Source organism: Typopeltis vanoorti, chromosome 1 (assembly GCF_054136105.1).
Source record: "Typopeltis vanoorti isolate ZY-2024b chromosome 1, IOZ_Tvanoo_1.0, whole genome shotgun sequence".
In the NCBI taxonomy this organism is placed as follows: Eukaryota; Metazoa; Arthropoda; class Arachnida; order Uropygi; family Thelyphonidae; genus Typopeltis; species Typopeltis vanoorti.
This window is the reverse complement of record NC_143549.1, coordinates 107,559,695-107,574,411: the sequence shown is the minus strand read 5'-3', so window position 1 is coordinate 107,574,411 and position 14,717 is coordinate 107,559,695. Positions and strand designations below refer to the sequence as shown.

The window sequence follows — 14,717 nt, the reverse complement described above, 5'->3', positions numbered from 1 at the left end:
AAATCTGGGTTTGAATCCCATCTAGGATGCGAAAAACCTTTATCAGGGCTTTTCAGCTGAAGGTGAGTTAGCTGGTCTCGTATGTAATGGAAGGTTTTTCCTTCCCAGAAACTTACATTGTTCATTGAAAATTACTTTACTGGAATAAAGATTAACCACCCTATTCTGTCGGATCTGGAAATTCGAAAGCCTGCATGGTACGGTGTAGATCTACGCGTAAAACAGAAGAGAACAGAACATTAGCAACTGTGCTTCAATTCACTAAATTTGTGCATCCTTGGCAGTAATATAGCATCGAATTTGGGAAACTAGGATTTTTTTTATGGATGTTGAAGCAATATAACAATACAGAATTGATTAGTAAAAAAATCATATAGAAGTATTTATTGAAAAATTAAATAACTCTTCATTGATAATTTTTATGTTTGCTATACGTGTTTCATTTCCGTAATGTAAAACTCTGTCACTGCAAATATGCTTACTATAATTTTTGACTAGTCATTGCACGCTTGTAATTTGATTTGTATTTACGTTGGCACGTTTGTTCTGAGATGCGTGGCCCCACCTCACAAGCGATTCTCGATTGCATCAGCAAATAAATTTCTTGGTGAGGCAGTAGCCCATTCCATTGTTAAATGAACTTTTGCATGGCTACTGCGTGCGTGTTTGAAATTTAAAAATATCTAGTCTTATATAAAGGTATTGTAGTTGGAATATACTATAATACACACCTCGAATGAATAGTCGGTATCGTATTTATAAATCAAACTCAAATGTAATACGAAGTGCCACACCTGTAGTAGCTATTAGGACAATAACTAAAAAAGAAAATGTCGATTCAGCTTAGTTACAGAATGTTGTTTTTCGAAAACTCATACTCTTTCAAACAATAACAGAAGACAGTTAACACTGCGATCTAGATCTGAAACATCCTCAGTTCTCCGTAATTTGCCCTGTAATTTCATTCGAGGGCTTTTTTTAGGCAAACATCATCCTTTAAAAAGATTAAAAGACTAAAGACATCGAACAATGCTTCTTGTTGGTAGTATTAATTCGTACCTATAGGAACGAATTCATGATGCAAATCTTCAACAGTTAAAGAAAAATCAGCATGGTTTGATGTTCAGTCGACTGGCCTAGCTTTCTTGGGATGCCATGGTAGACTTTTAAGATGACTTTACAACATTTAGATCTTAGTTTTAGACAAGTAAAGTGCTTGATTTTAGCTTTTTTTTTAAAACTAAAGTCTTTTTAACATGTTAAATCTAATTTTTTTTTTTTTTTTTTTGGTTTCCTGGCATAACCTCTTGTTCCTATTCCTTCCCCTTCTTGAATCCTTTAGAAAAATATCCCGAGTACACATCTGGAAGTTCCCTTTAGTAATTATTAAAAAAAAAAAAAACACCTCGTCTACCTATTTATCAAGCTCTGCAAAATACATTACAGACTGAATCCAATCAAACCCTTGTACAGTGGATGACCAACTGTTTATGTTTACTTGTCAATATTTTTTTAAGCTATATTAGTACTTTATTGTTTTGTTTTTTATTATGAGGATCAATTCAAAAGTTCTATAAATAAACTGTACTCCTGTTAAATCAATGATTTATTTAAACAAAATGATCCATTCCGATATTAGGGTAATCGATGAGTTTCGAGGAACATTTACAGCATTCCAAGTCATCTTCTCCATTCAGTCTTATTACTCCTGTCCAACGTTTAGGTAAATCTCGTATTCTTGTCAGGAAATCTTTTTTTTTATCGAGGTGTTTGACACTTCAGCAGAAATCTCGTCAGTGGTGGGGAAGTATATCCGATGCTTCACTGCTTGTGAAGTGGTTCTTTCAACTTAAGGTACAGATCGAGGTCTATAGAGCTCATGTCAGAACTGTTTGTGGATTTTTTTTTTTTTTTAGATGATCCGATACTTCACGTAAAACACGTGGCCTTTGCATTGTCATGCAATGTGATATCTGATATCCGATCCGAGTCAGATTCTTCCTTCAATTTGAAGTCTTACACAATAATACCAGAAACAAAAAAACGAGCACACATTTTTTTACTCTGTCCGATTACAAATGACACGACAGCAGAACTATCGTATTATCCAAATAGAGACACGCATGCGTGGTGAGCATACCTGTTGCAATTTAGATTTTTTATGTGTATTTAAAAATATTTAAAATTTTATGTAAAATATTAAAAGGGAGCTAAAATAAAGCAACTTTTAGTGTTTCAGTTATTTTGTAGTTCAGCACATGCATGTATTTATTGCATGTGAGAATTATAAGCAAACATTATAGAAAGTTTTATTCAACTGGTTATAAATTAAATTAAAATGCCAAGAAGTTATATTCTTGTCTAATCCTTTATCTAAGTGTAACCAAACAAAGTTTCCGTGTGAAGTATGGGGGAAAAATTCTACAACTAGCTGTAATCCTGAGTATTTTAATAATAAGGTGATACGCCTTTTCACTACTTGTATATGAGAAATATATAACTTCTGCATTACTTCTACCTTTGTATCTGGAGGAGACCATCAGGAGAGAATACCCTTGGAGTGTAATGGATGGCAATGCTGTGGCCAATGAAGTTCTAACTGAGGCTCGGCTATTGCTATTACCCTCTGCCATGATCAGAGCTTTAATAGCTCAATAACACCTTATCCCTACACTGTCCTCTACAGATAACGGGGATGATGAAAAGCATTCCTGCTTTGCCCCTTTAAGCCAGTCCTTATAAGGATATAAGGACCTTTGTCTGGCTCCCGCTGATGAGACCTCAATACAGGTTGCAACAGGTCTGGGTAGTGATCCTTCCCATAATGCAACCATTATACACACAAAAGGATGTGTATTATGGGATATTGAGGAAATTAATGTAAAGTTCTTGTACGTCCACCCTTCATAGAACCGGGTGTGGCAATGTGCCAAGAACAGTCAATTCATGCTGAAGGGGAGAAAGAAATAAAGGATGTACAAATTGGTCACTACCACGCGAAATCACGTGCTTTATACATAAATACTGTTGTGCAAGCAAAATAGTTACCACTTTAAGAACTAGAATTTTCATAAAAGAAAAGCTATTTTTCCGACGTATAATAATAAACACTCATCCCTCGAAACTCATTGATTACCCTAATATCGGAATGGATTCTCCTTATTCTGACATGCGCAGAAGTGTCGAAGGATCTTGCATCTGTGGGCGTACAGTATTAGCTTCTACATAAAAGTAGCCTCGTCGTGAAGATACTTCACGCGCAAACTTTGTTTGCTGACACTTGGATAAAGGATTGCATCTGCCTGTACCTAATTCTATCATTTCTTGTTTATTTATATTATACTTATATTATTATTTATATCCATTCCCTGTCACACAGGGCATACTTTGTGATCATGTATAACTAAAAATAATATTCATAAATAGATAAATAAAACTCTTTAAAAAAGGACAACATATTTAGATTCCCTTCGAGTCAAATCGACCACATTCGGGTTGATATATTCAGAGCAATTTGACCCACCATAAAGTCCTTCTAACTATGATGTACTACTTGCTATCACAAAGATGTTATCATTACTCACTATTTGGCAGAATCTATCAGAGAGAATTCTGAAGATCTCATATAGCAACGCTGGATGCCCGGATCAGCCCACAGCCTGTTAACATGGTCGTAGAAACTCTGAAAGAAAAACATGAGAAAAAAATCTTTGAAAAGTTCCAAGCAAGTACATTTATGTTATCATTCAGAAAATCACGAACAGTTATGTTTATGATTGACTTTAAATGAAATATTCTATTTAAATTATACTGTAATCAGTTGTTGGTAAATTGGCCCTGCTGGTGTGTGTTAAGATCATTAATGGAAAATGTTAACAAACGTAGAAATATTGGATTAGACTTATTTAGTGTATGAAATATGCTATCCGAAACAATAAACGTATTGTGTTTCGTTTGGATTAGAATAAAAGCGACCGAAGCCATAAAGCTTCAGGTATTCTTCAAGTATACATTTTTTTCAACTCTTGACACTTTGATTTCTCACTCAGAAAAAAAAAAAAAAAAAAGTGATTTCGCGTGAAAAAAAAAAAAAGCTTGAAGTTCGGTCTTAAACACACGTACATAGGAAATTTGCATAGCAAATGAAAAAAACCTAGCGGAAATAAAGAAGCTACAACGTACCCTCCCCCAAAGGATAAGGGATGAAAATAAGTCAAAATTCATAGCAATAATAATCCGCTGTATTTACAAGTCCTTAAGACCCACGACCTACCTAAATTGGCTTGCACAACCATAATTTAGGAGACGGTGGTTAGCCCTATGCCTAAATACATGGATAACAAATGCTATCCATTTGTTATCCATGTTTGTGGTTGCCTTTAGTTGAGAGGTGAATGATTGTCATCGCCGGTGTGATTACCTTCTCGCTCATGTAGTGGCTTGAAAAAGTTCCACGTTTGGTCTTTATTTATTTTTTTTTCAAGGCGTACAAAGAAAACATACGAGAAAAACTCGTAAAAATGGCAGGAAGATAATACAACGAACTTTTAAATTTTGAAATAAACTCGAGTTTGAAATAATTCACGACAGGCCAGCAGTATTAATGACGGTGTGTTAGCCTTTTGTCATCAGTTTGGTGTGATTATCCTTCCTTTTAAGAATACACAGATATATTTTTTTTACATTAATATTCTTTTTCAAAATAAATATCAATCTATAAATTTAATTTATTTGATCTATTAGCTTTCAGGCGGTTGGTTGTTATACGGATTTCAGAAATCCCAGTCATAGCACATAGATCGTTTTAAGCAATGTAAGAAATATAATCATTTTCATTCTAATTTTCAGGTGACTTCTTAAAAGTAGCTCCACTAAATACAAATGTACGTATTTGGTCTGCTGGAATGCGGAAGTTCAGAATCTGTTGTGCTTATTTCAAGAAAGCGGGAAGAACTCCCCTAAGAAGAGTCACACATCACCTCAACTGTGACTGAGGTCGAGTAATTCCTGGAAATCACTCCGGCTTCAGTGAAGTGAAGTGGCAAACTGTACCCAACAAGAATAAAAAGAAATTTCTCTATGCCAATGACCGTAGTCGAAGGAAATCAACAACCACAATAGTGGGGGGGGGGGAAATAGTTATTAGCTTTTTTTTTTTTTTATTATAACTCAAAGAACTGTGTGTATTATACGTGTAATTATAAATAAAACAAAAGCAACAAAAAATATATGAAAAATAGAATTCATATATTCATGGATATTCCTTTTACAATCGGCTGTTCATTGAACAAGGACTTCAGGCACACTAAGAAGTCCTAGAGATGTCAACACTTTTTCTTTTCTGATAAGTACAGAGTTCGCTGGTGATAAATTTTTCTATAAATCTACGCATGATCGCAACATTATACTCTCTGTTGAACAGATTCATTAAATAAAGCTATGAACATTCTCTTTTGTAATATTGCACATCAAAGTGGAAATTTCGCGTTATGGCTGCCATAACGCTGTAGTTTAAATATGAATACAGTATTCATATCTCATGACTATACCATTTTCTTCTTAGTAATCTGTTCACAGAAAAGTGGTCAAGGAAATTCATTATGATCCGCCCAAAGCACACGTTGATGTTTATTTATTATCAGAATAATACACATTGGTGCGTTTTATATAATAGTATTTAGGGTATGCTTCGATTTTTTTTTTTTCAAATTTAGTGCGAACTTATTGAAAATATACGTTTTAATAAGTAGCCCAATAAACAACCACTAGTTTATCCTGTGAAAAATGTCGACCCAAATCAGAAGTTTGTAAAGAATATAATAAATCTACGGTCCTATAGATGTCGCTGCATTCTTACGTGAACCAGAAAAACCAGTTAATTAGCGGAGAAGTAATGTGATTTTATTGAATTAGCAAAAATATATAAAAAAACAGGCATTGACTGTGAACAGGTAAAGCGGGGAGCTTCAAGAAATATGAGAAACAGCTGCAATTCGAACAATTTTGCCTTGCTTGCCAATCTTTTGAAAAATAAATTTTATAATTTTCGCCATAGGGCGTGAACATTCTCACCTGAGGAAAGGCATCATCTTTTATTACATCGAGATTGCGAATAAAATCGAGACTACTTTCATTCTCTACGTTTTCCAGAGTCACAGAAGGCCTGAGGAACTCCATATTTTCTGTCAGTTCCTAATTCAAGAAATAAAAAAAATTAAAACAGAATTAATTTGTTACGTCACGCAATGCGACCACTTATCAGTCTTAGAGCTATTTACCTTGTTCTTGACGGTCTCTCTCTCTCTCTCTCTCTCTCTCTTCTCTCTCTTTATATATATATATATATAAAGTCCTATATATATATATATATATAGGACTCAAAAATTCTTTGAGTCATAAGATATGAATATCATGCACTTTTAAAGACTTATGGAAATGGAATAGCTGATAAATGGGAGCTAAGCATTTGTATTATCTTTATTAGGTTGAGTCCTAGTCTCCGTTCTCTTTCCAAGAAAACATTTTGGACGTGACTTCTTTTTTATAAAACTCAGTAGCGGGTTCTAGTAGTGTTAATATTATGACTTGTGCGGTACAATTATAAATTTATTGGTCAAAGAAGCCTCAATTGAATAAATTCAACTGGCGATTAATAATAATAATAATAATAATAATAATAATAATAATAATAATAATAATAATAATAATAATAAACTTAGTAAGAAAGGAATGAACAAGAAGAGGTAGTTCTTTCTTGTCCCTGTTCGTGCTGAGAAAGATGAGAATTATCAGCTTAACGCTGTAACAGGAACCGTTCACTTGAAGTAAAATGATCTTGCAGTTACGACAGAACAAAAGGATCATTTTATTCGATCACTCCTTTAAGTGTCGACGGTAAGCAGCAATCTGAAAACTGATTCAAAGAATCTGAAGTAAATAGCCAGTCTCTTTTAGATTTAGGTTTATGACTCAAAAGAAATTCTATAACTTTTTGTTGTCATTGTCGTTTGCGAGAAGAAGAAAGTGATTATTGCGAATTGAAGGATAAAATTATTAAATGATTAAAATCATATAGTAAAATGGTTGAAACAAAATAATTAAAAATTCGGTTAGTTTATTGATGTTTAATGTTTGAGAATTCCTTTTTATATTCCTTTTTTATATTACTTTATACATGTTGCTTCCTCAAGTTAATTTTTAATTGTTTATGTCGAAAGAATTTCCTGCAAAGGAATACGTGATCAAGATGGTCAGATTACGAAGCGAATTTTATTTTTATTTTTTTTTTTTTTATGTGGCTCCCAGCTATGAAAGGTTGCCAACCTGTACGTTAGTATAGGTTAGTACCGTGGGCTTATGTTTTATTATTATTATTATTATTATTATTATTATTATTATTATTATTATTATTATTATTATTATTATTTTGTACAAGATTCAGAAATTCTACTTAGATAACAAACATGAAACTTTTTCACACCACTTCAGAACTCCAATAAGCGAATCCGTGGTCTCACACCGAAGGATGAAACTCATCTCCAACTCAAAGACATTCGCAAGCATCCCTGGTAAAGTAACGGAATGAAACTTACATTAGGAATAATTATTTAATATTTGTAGAAGTTTCGGCTAGGTTTCCTAGCCATGGTCAATACAGTTGAAAAGAGATACACAATACTTAAATTGCTAGGGAGTAACAATATATGCTATCGACTGCATACATCCCTCTACAAATATTCGAATTTAAAGAAATAATTTTAAATAATTGCAATTTTATGAGACACGGGAATGCTGCTTAGGATGACTTCCCAAAACTACAAAAATTTAGGCAATCGTTTTTGTTGAAGTTAGGACTGTGAATGTTGAAGAAAGTTGCTTCACAACTTTCTTTATATAATCTTTCATGAAGAAAATAACTTTTGTGTAGAACTTTAGCTTTATTTTAATGAATTCTATGTGAATTCAGACTTATTAGACTCTTAAAGTGAAATATACTCTTAATGCTCTTATCCGAAATGAATAACCCATAATAAAATATTTCACGAAATGATTTGAACAACATATTGTCGACGTTTTTTTTTTTTTCTCTAAGCCATCTATTTGGTGCAAATATGCCGACGATGTGTTTTTGCTTTATGGAATTCTTCCTTGTTCAAATTTCATGATTTTTTAAAGCGATTTAATTCAATAAACTCAAGAATTTACACTTTAAGAAGATAATACTATACGCCCACTGATACAAGATCCTTCGACACTTCTATAATATTTAATGTCAGAAGAAGAGAATCCATTCTGATAATAGGGTAATCAATCCGTCTTGGGATGAATTGTTTATTTTTAACGTCGGTAAATTAACTTTTCTTTTATGAACATTGAAGTTTTTAAAGTGGTAAATATTTTGTTTGTTTAACAGTTGGAAAATTTTACGTATAAAGCACGTGATTTCGCGTATTGGTAACAATTCGTACATCATTTATTTCTTTCTCCCCTTTAGCATGAATTAGCACAGACCCGGTTCTATGAACTGTGGGCTTACAATATTTATCTCCCTTTTCTGAACGTTCTCATTCTGCATCAACCTAACGGCAGTGTCTACGGTTCTCAGTAGATAAAAAGGCTAACTTATACTGGTAGATATATTAATGCTACTTCACATCATTATCCATGTCAGAAATATAGTATGATTAAAACTTTAGTTCTCCATGCACTGATTCGCTTTTAAATAAGGATTTGTCATTTATCACAGCTACTTTGATCTCTAATGCTAATAATACTAAAATAATCGGTAAAATAATTAATAATTATGGCCTTAATCTTAATCCTTCTCGAGAAGAAGTCTCTAGAATTTCAATTCTACATATTAAAGGACTGTCCCAGAAAATTTCAAGACTTCTTTGCCACATTGACCTACAAGTTTCTTTCGGTCCAGTTCGAAAACTCACTTTCTTCCTAGCCTCTCCAAAAGACAAATATTCTCTTCTTTCTTATCGTGGAGTTTACAGGATCACTTGTACACGCGATCTTTGTTATTATGGGCAGGCGGGTGTTCAGTTGAGATTCGTCTAGAGAACATCAAAAGTGTATTAAATTTCAACAGTCTGAGAAGTTCGGCTTAGCCAGTCACATCTTATCCGCGAGGCATAGAATTCATTGGAATAAAATTAAGGTTCCTACACAAAGTTATTTTCTTCTTGAAATATTATTTAAAGAAAGTTGTGTAGTCCATATTCACAGTCTGAACTTAACAAAAACGATTGCCTTCAATTTTTTTAATATTGGGAAGCCATCGTAAGTAACACTCCTCATTCCTGTCTTTCATAAAATTGTAATTATTTAAAATTACTTTTTTAAATTCTAATATTTGTAAATGGAGTTATCCATCTGCAGGCAATATTTTATATTGCCACGGGCTTGCAATTTAAGTGTTGTTCTTATTGTGTTTATCTCTTTTCCCGAAAATTCTACAACTATGAAATAATTTTTCCTAATGTAAGTGTCATCCCGTTACTTTATAATTTTATCAGTATACCGTCCGATTACGTCTCGATATTTAGATCTACAAATGGAATGGATCAGGAATCATCCGTTTATACATCTGTCTTCAGACTTAGCAAGTTGGTTGCGCTTTTTTTTTTTTATTATTAAATTCATCGTTTACCTAGAAATTTAGATTATATGGTAAATCTTCCATACAAGACGTACCAAAACTAGTTCCGTAATTTTATAATTGCCTATTTTTGAAGTAGAATACTCTATATAATCACTATAATCAATTTTCCGTGTGGCCTCTCTAGGAAGCTTACAATTTTATATTTAATTTTATTTTGTTTTATAAAGTATACTTTTACATTTATTATGACAATAATCGTTCATATGATAATGTCTGACAGCATATGGCCCACTTTACTTTTCATTTTATTTGTTAAATAAATACCATAATTTCTTCATATACGATCACACCTGGGAAAACTTTCCGATGGGAGAAGATGGGGGAGGGACACCATCTATAGCCTACAGACGCGAAGTATGAAAATACCGGTTGACAGTTATTTGCCTCTGAGACGTCTGCCTATGGCTTTGCCATTTTCGATTCGACTCTGCCCGATTGGAGATTTTACGTTATATATAATACATAATACATAATATATACATACATATATATACAATACATAATATATCACGTGATGTGAGATTCCGCTTGAATTGTAAACTTATTCTGCAATTCATGATTTACATTCGTTTTAGATTATCTTTAATTTAGATCAATTTCAAAATTATTTTATAACATTTTTACAAACATTTCAGGAGAGCCTGGCAATGTTACGAAATGGAAACCATATATGCACTCCAGCTGTTTTCCCCAGTCGTCCTGTTTACTGACACACCTTATTTCTGCAACATAATACTTAGGCAACCTTTCACCCTTCACGCACAGTATTTACTCATTATATCTTTGCTTTCAACTGTCCTTCATATCTTCTGGGATTAAGTAACAAAGAGTGTTTCTTAGCATGATAAGCTTCTATAAAAACAATTAGACATGTGTTTCAAATACTGTGCTGAAATTAGAGTTTAAAAACATTATCTCAATGTATATGTCATTAAAAAAAGCTATATTTAGCCATAATGCCAGAATATTAATTATACTTCTAAATAATGGCGGGTGCGATAGTATTCATAAACAACACAACCGATTTCACAGCTAAAATTTTATAAGTCGTCTCCGAAAACGATAGTTATTTATCTGCAAAACACATTATTGCATAATCTTTATCAAATAAATTATTATCATCCTCATCATTGCCCAAAATGAATCCACAGGATATTATGACAGTGCAATATAAGATTTCTATAATAGTTTTCTGTCAACAAGCTTCATCCTAAATTGTCCTATTATTGCTTACTTCTCTCATGGAGTCATCCATTACTCCAATGGCGCAAATAAGATTTTACGGTCTCCCCACCTTTCAATGTGACTCTTGAGAGCTACAGATGGAGTTCTTTTTCAGCTTACGCCGGGACTGCTAAGCGCTTTTCCTATTCCTCATTAAGCTTTGTATCCTAGCTGTTACATGATTACAAAGTTTATACTTTCTTTTAAAGGGCTATCTTTCAATAGTTCATTTAACAAATGAACTATTTGTTAGAAACTGTGATAGAAAACCGTGACGTGGAGACGGGTGAAAGGAGTCAAATACAAGTTTTCTAAGCAGTTTCATTTGAAACTAAACTTGGGGGGAAAATAACATAAAAGCAGAATGGAAAGCACGCTTATTGAGACAGTCACATATCCGGCTGTATTCGTTTTTATGTAAAATCAATGTGTGTATTGCACCTGCTACCCTGTTGTAGCCCACATTCTGTCTAAGCTGTCCTTTCTGCGCATTTCTCTACTAGCGTTGACCTGTATTGTAAATTCATTATTTTTCAACCAGAAAATCCAGACTGGCTTCAATATGCTGACCCAAAACAGAATCCAGTCATAGACAGGAAGTTTTCAGAGCTGGGTTAAGCACCAGAAGTTTTGTTGTGACAGCATTTTTAATCAATGTTCTCAATTCAGTGAGTTCTATGTCAGTTTTTTTTTTTTTTTTTTTACTAGAATCATTACGTTGGAAGTACTTGAAATGTAGGATACCAAATATTTCATATGAAGGAAACCAAAAAACATTTCTTTCGCGATTCTTTCGAAACTTTTTCAATACCAGTTTTAATATAAGATAAAAAAAAGTCTAAGCGTATAAGACGATCCATAAAATGTATTTTATATTGTGCTATACTCGCTGTATGACTACAAATTTTACATTATTGCTGATAGTCTCTTACACATTCATTTTTACTTGAATATAATGCGGTCAACTATGGGCATATTCTTCCCTGTAATTTATGAAAGATGGCTTCCGTATCAGACGATTGGTAAAATTGTTTGTTACGTATATGCCAGTCTTTAGTTTTGTACATAGTAATTCATCTGATCATCAGTAAGGTTTCATTAGGAATTAAATGATAAAAAAATCTTCTTAATACAATTTTTTTTTTTACGATGAGAGAAACATTATTAGGCCTTTTTCATACCTGTTTAAGTTAGCTAATAAGAGGACTGAGGTGCTAAAGAGGTTTTCTTCCAAGAATTTAAAATTTTCTTATCGAAAAATAAAAGTAGCCTACGTAAACGAATATGACAGTCACAACATACCAAGAACAGACTACTTATCAAGTCAGATCAGATTCAATAACAATGAATTGAACACTTTCAATACAGCAACTCTGTAACGTAGTAAAGAACGACAATGTGCTTTATCAGTAAAGAGGTTGGAATCCTTGCTGAATACACAGAATCCTCTCTAGGATGTGCGAACATTTTTAAGGACTTTTCAACTAACGTTTCAGTTTTCATACGAGATGAGAAAGCTTGTTTTTGCTTATGGCATATGCGTCCATATCTCCTCTCTCTCTCTCTCTCTCTCTCTCATGCTCAAAACATAGCTCCAAATAACTTTAAAGATCACAGTTCGGATGCAATCAGCTTATAAATACTCATTTGAGGTTAGGATCAACACAAAAGGAACTCAAAATAAAATTATTTCGATCCTTCCATTATCTAAACTGAGGCCTTACTTACCTTGATAGCTTCCAGTACGTTTTTTCTGATATCAAGAACCTTCTCTTCTCTCTCCCTATAAGTAAAAATTGCACTTACGTAAGGAATTTGTATACATTTTTTTATACACAAAATAATTAAACTCTGTTTACCTTGGGAAGAGACCAAGGTTCAAATTTCATCAGCAAAAAGGGATTGTATTAGGCCTTTTTTCAGAGAGTTAGATGGATGTAAGAAGACAGACATATCGAGTTCATCCTTCCATGAGTCGGAGAAAGTGTTTAATGAATGCAGGGATTCATAATAAAATAAACGTGTCTGACAACTGACTGATTAAAAAAAAAAAAAGATTAAAGAAAAGAGACTTACGAATATAAAATGGGATTATATGCATTGGTACATTAAACTTTTTTCATTAAGTATGCACTTTACGTAACCGTTCAGTTAACACAGAAAGTGTAGTAGCTTGCGATGGTTCTATAAATACACTCATTTATAATTAAATGAGGATATATTATTTAAAATACATTTGTAAACAGCTGTTAATGGTAAATGAATAATCTTCTGAGTGGCGTGTCTCCTTTTTTTTTTTTTTCCCTGCAAGATGTTAACGGAATGATTTTGAAAGGGAATGATAATATATAATGTCTTGTTTGTCCTGTTTTTAAAGAGATGCTCTCTAAATAAACATTTAAAACGGAGATGCATTTTTTTTTTTTTTAATTGGAGGACGCGTAATTATTTCAGTCTTCAGAGCAGTATTATTATTACTTGACATCTTCATGGAATCTTAGGACTCTAGGTTGGGGCATTCCACGCTACAACTACAATCAACCAACTTAATTTCTCCGTTTTGGTTTTCAGGTTAAAAAATCCTCAGTATCGGGAAGAAAACCCCCTGCTCTACATGAGGTCATCTTCAGTTTGACGTCTTTCAAAAGATTTTCTTACCTTACGATAAGGTGGCTCGACCTTAGCTCTTCTCCTAAACAAAATGATGCATGTCCGGTCGTCTTTTCGAGTGCACAAGAGAAAATCTTACACACTATTTTATGAATACTATTTTACCGGCTATGTACACGAATATCGAAAATAAAATTCGGTAATGAATGCCACTGATATCACTCAATTTTCACTGACTTTGAAGTTGAAGGGGAATTCTCTGAGTTACTAAATCTAAATAATGGGTGAATGACATCTTGAAATTCATTTTAATAACAGACTTGTTACTTTCAATTTATCCTACCTGAAAAAAAAAGATTATTCTTCGAAACACTCACTTAATTTGCTATTTTTTTTCTCGTTTTAGAGCAGGAAGTAATAAACATGTACTATAGTTTATCATTAGGAAATCATTTACTATATGCTTAACTACGCATTAAATATTTACCACTGATGGATAGGTGCATGACTGCGTTTGTATATTTAGTAAATTACGCCTTGAAATGTTAACAGCTGAATGTGGATGGAATTACCGTAATGGCATTAGCAGTAAACGTAGTTTAGTTGCTTTTCGCTTTTGATAGAAGAATTAATTCAAACAGTGGTTATTTTTGAATCAGTATGAACAAGAAAAGAGAGCAGTAAAATTGCTTCAGGAAGTTTTCTTCGCCCTGTGAGAGCCTCCAGACCTTGCTTATCGAAAGCCTGAAATGGCTATACAGGGTGGTTCAAAATTCCACGTACAAACTTTGAGAGAAGGTAGAGAACATCAAAATCAACCATATTCACGTAGGAAATCATGACTGGAAACGCCACCCGAAAGTGATAGGTGGCGCTGTTCGCCAGCGCTCCAGGTGAGCAATTGAGGCTTCCTCATTCAAGCTTCCGATGTCGTACGAAGAACATGCGTCGTTTTACGAGCGTTGAGATGGCAGACATGCACCTCGTTTACCATATTATGTATCCAACTATTACTGAACTGTTCAGTTACGCCTAATAAAGTTTTTCACATTACTTCCTGCCTTGTGTTATTTCTGTATCTTTGTGTCCCTATTAGTACGTTCCGGCGGCGTTTCCGGTCGTGCTTTCCTATGTAATTAAGATGATTGTTAAAATACTTCGTAAATTAAAAGTAGAAACGAGAGTAGTCATAAGTGCTGCAACTCCTGACTAT

The 14,717-nt window shown here is 33.4% G+C and overlaps 1 protein-coding gene across 2 annotated transcripts in view; it reads right to left on the bottom strand.

Annotated features, from left to right (window-relative positions):
- LOC150110298 (guanine nucleotide-binding protein G(s) subunit alpha-like) overlaps positions 1 to 14,717 on the bottom strand; it is a 57,290-nt gene that overhangs the window by 25,992 nt on the left and 16,581 nt on the right. For both annotated transcript variants that reach the window (XM_090392607.1, XM_090392617.1), the window contains 3 exons: positions 12,623 to 12,677; positions 6,073 to 6,192; positions 3,585 to 3,682 (listed from right to left, as the gene is read on the bottom strand). In XM_090392607.1, the coding sequence (XP_090248733.1) occupies positions 3,585 to 3,682; positions 6,073 to 6,192; positions 12,623 to 12,677 (273 nt within the window). The remainder of the gene's footprint in view (positions 1 to 3,584; positions 3,683 to 6,072; positions 6,193 to 12,622; positions 12,678 to 14,717) is intronic.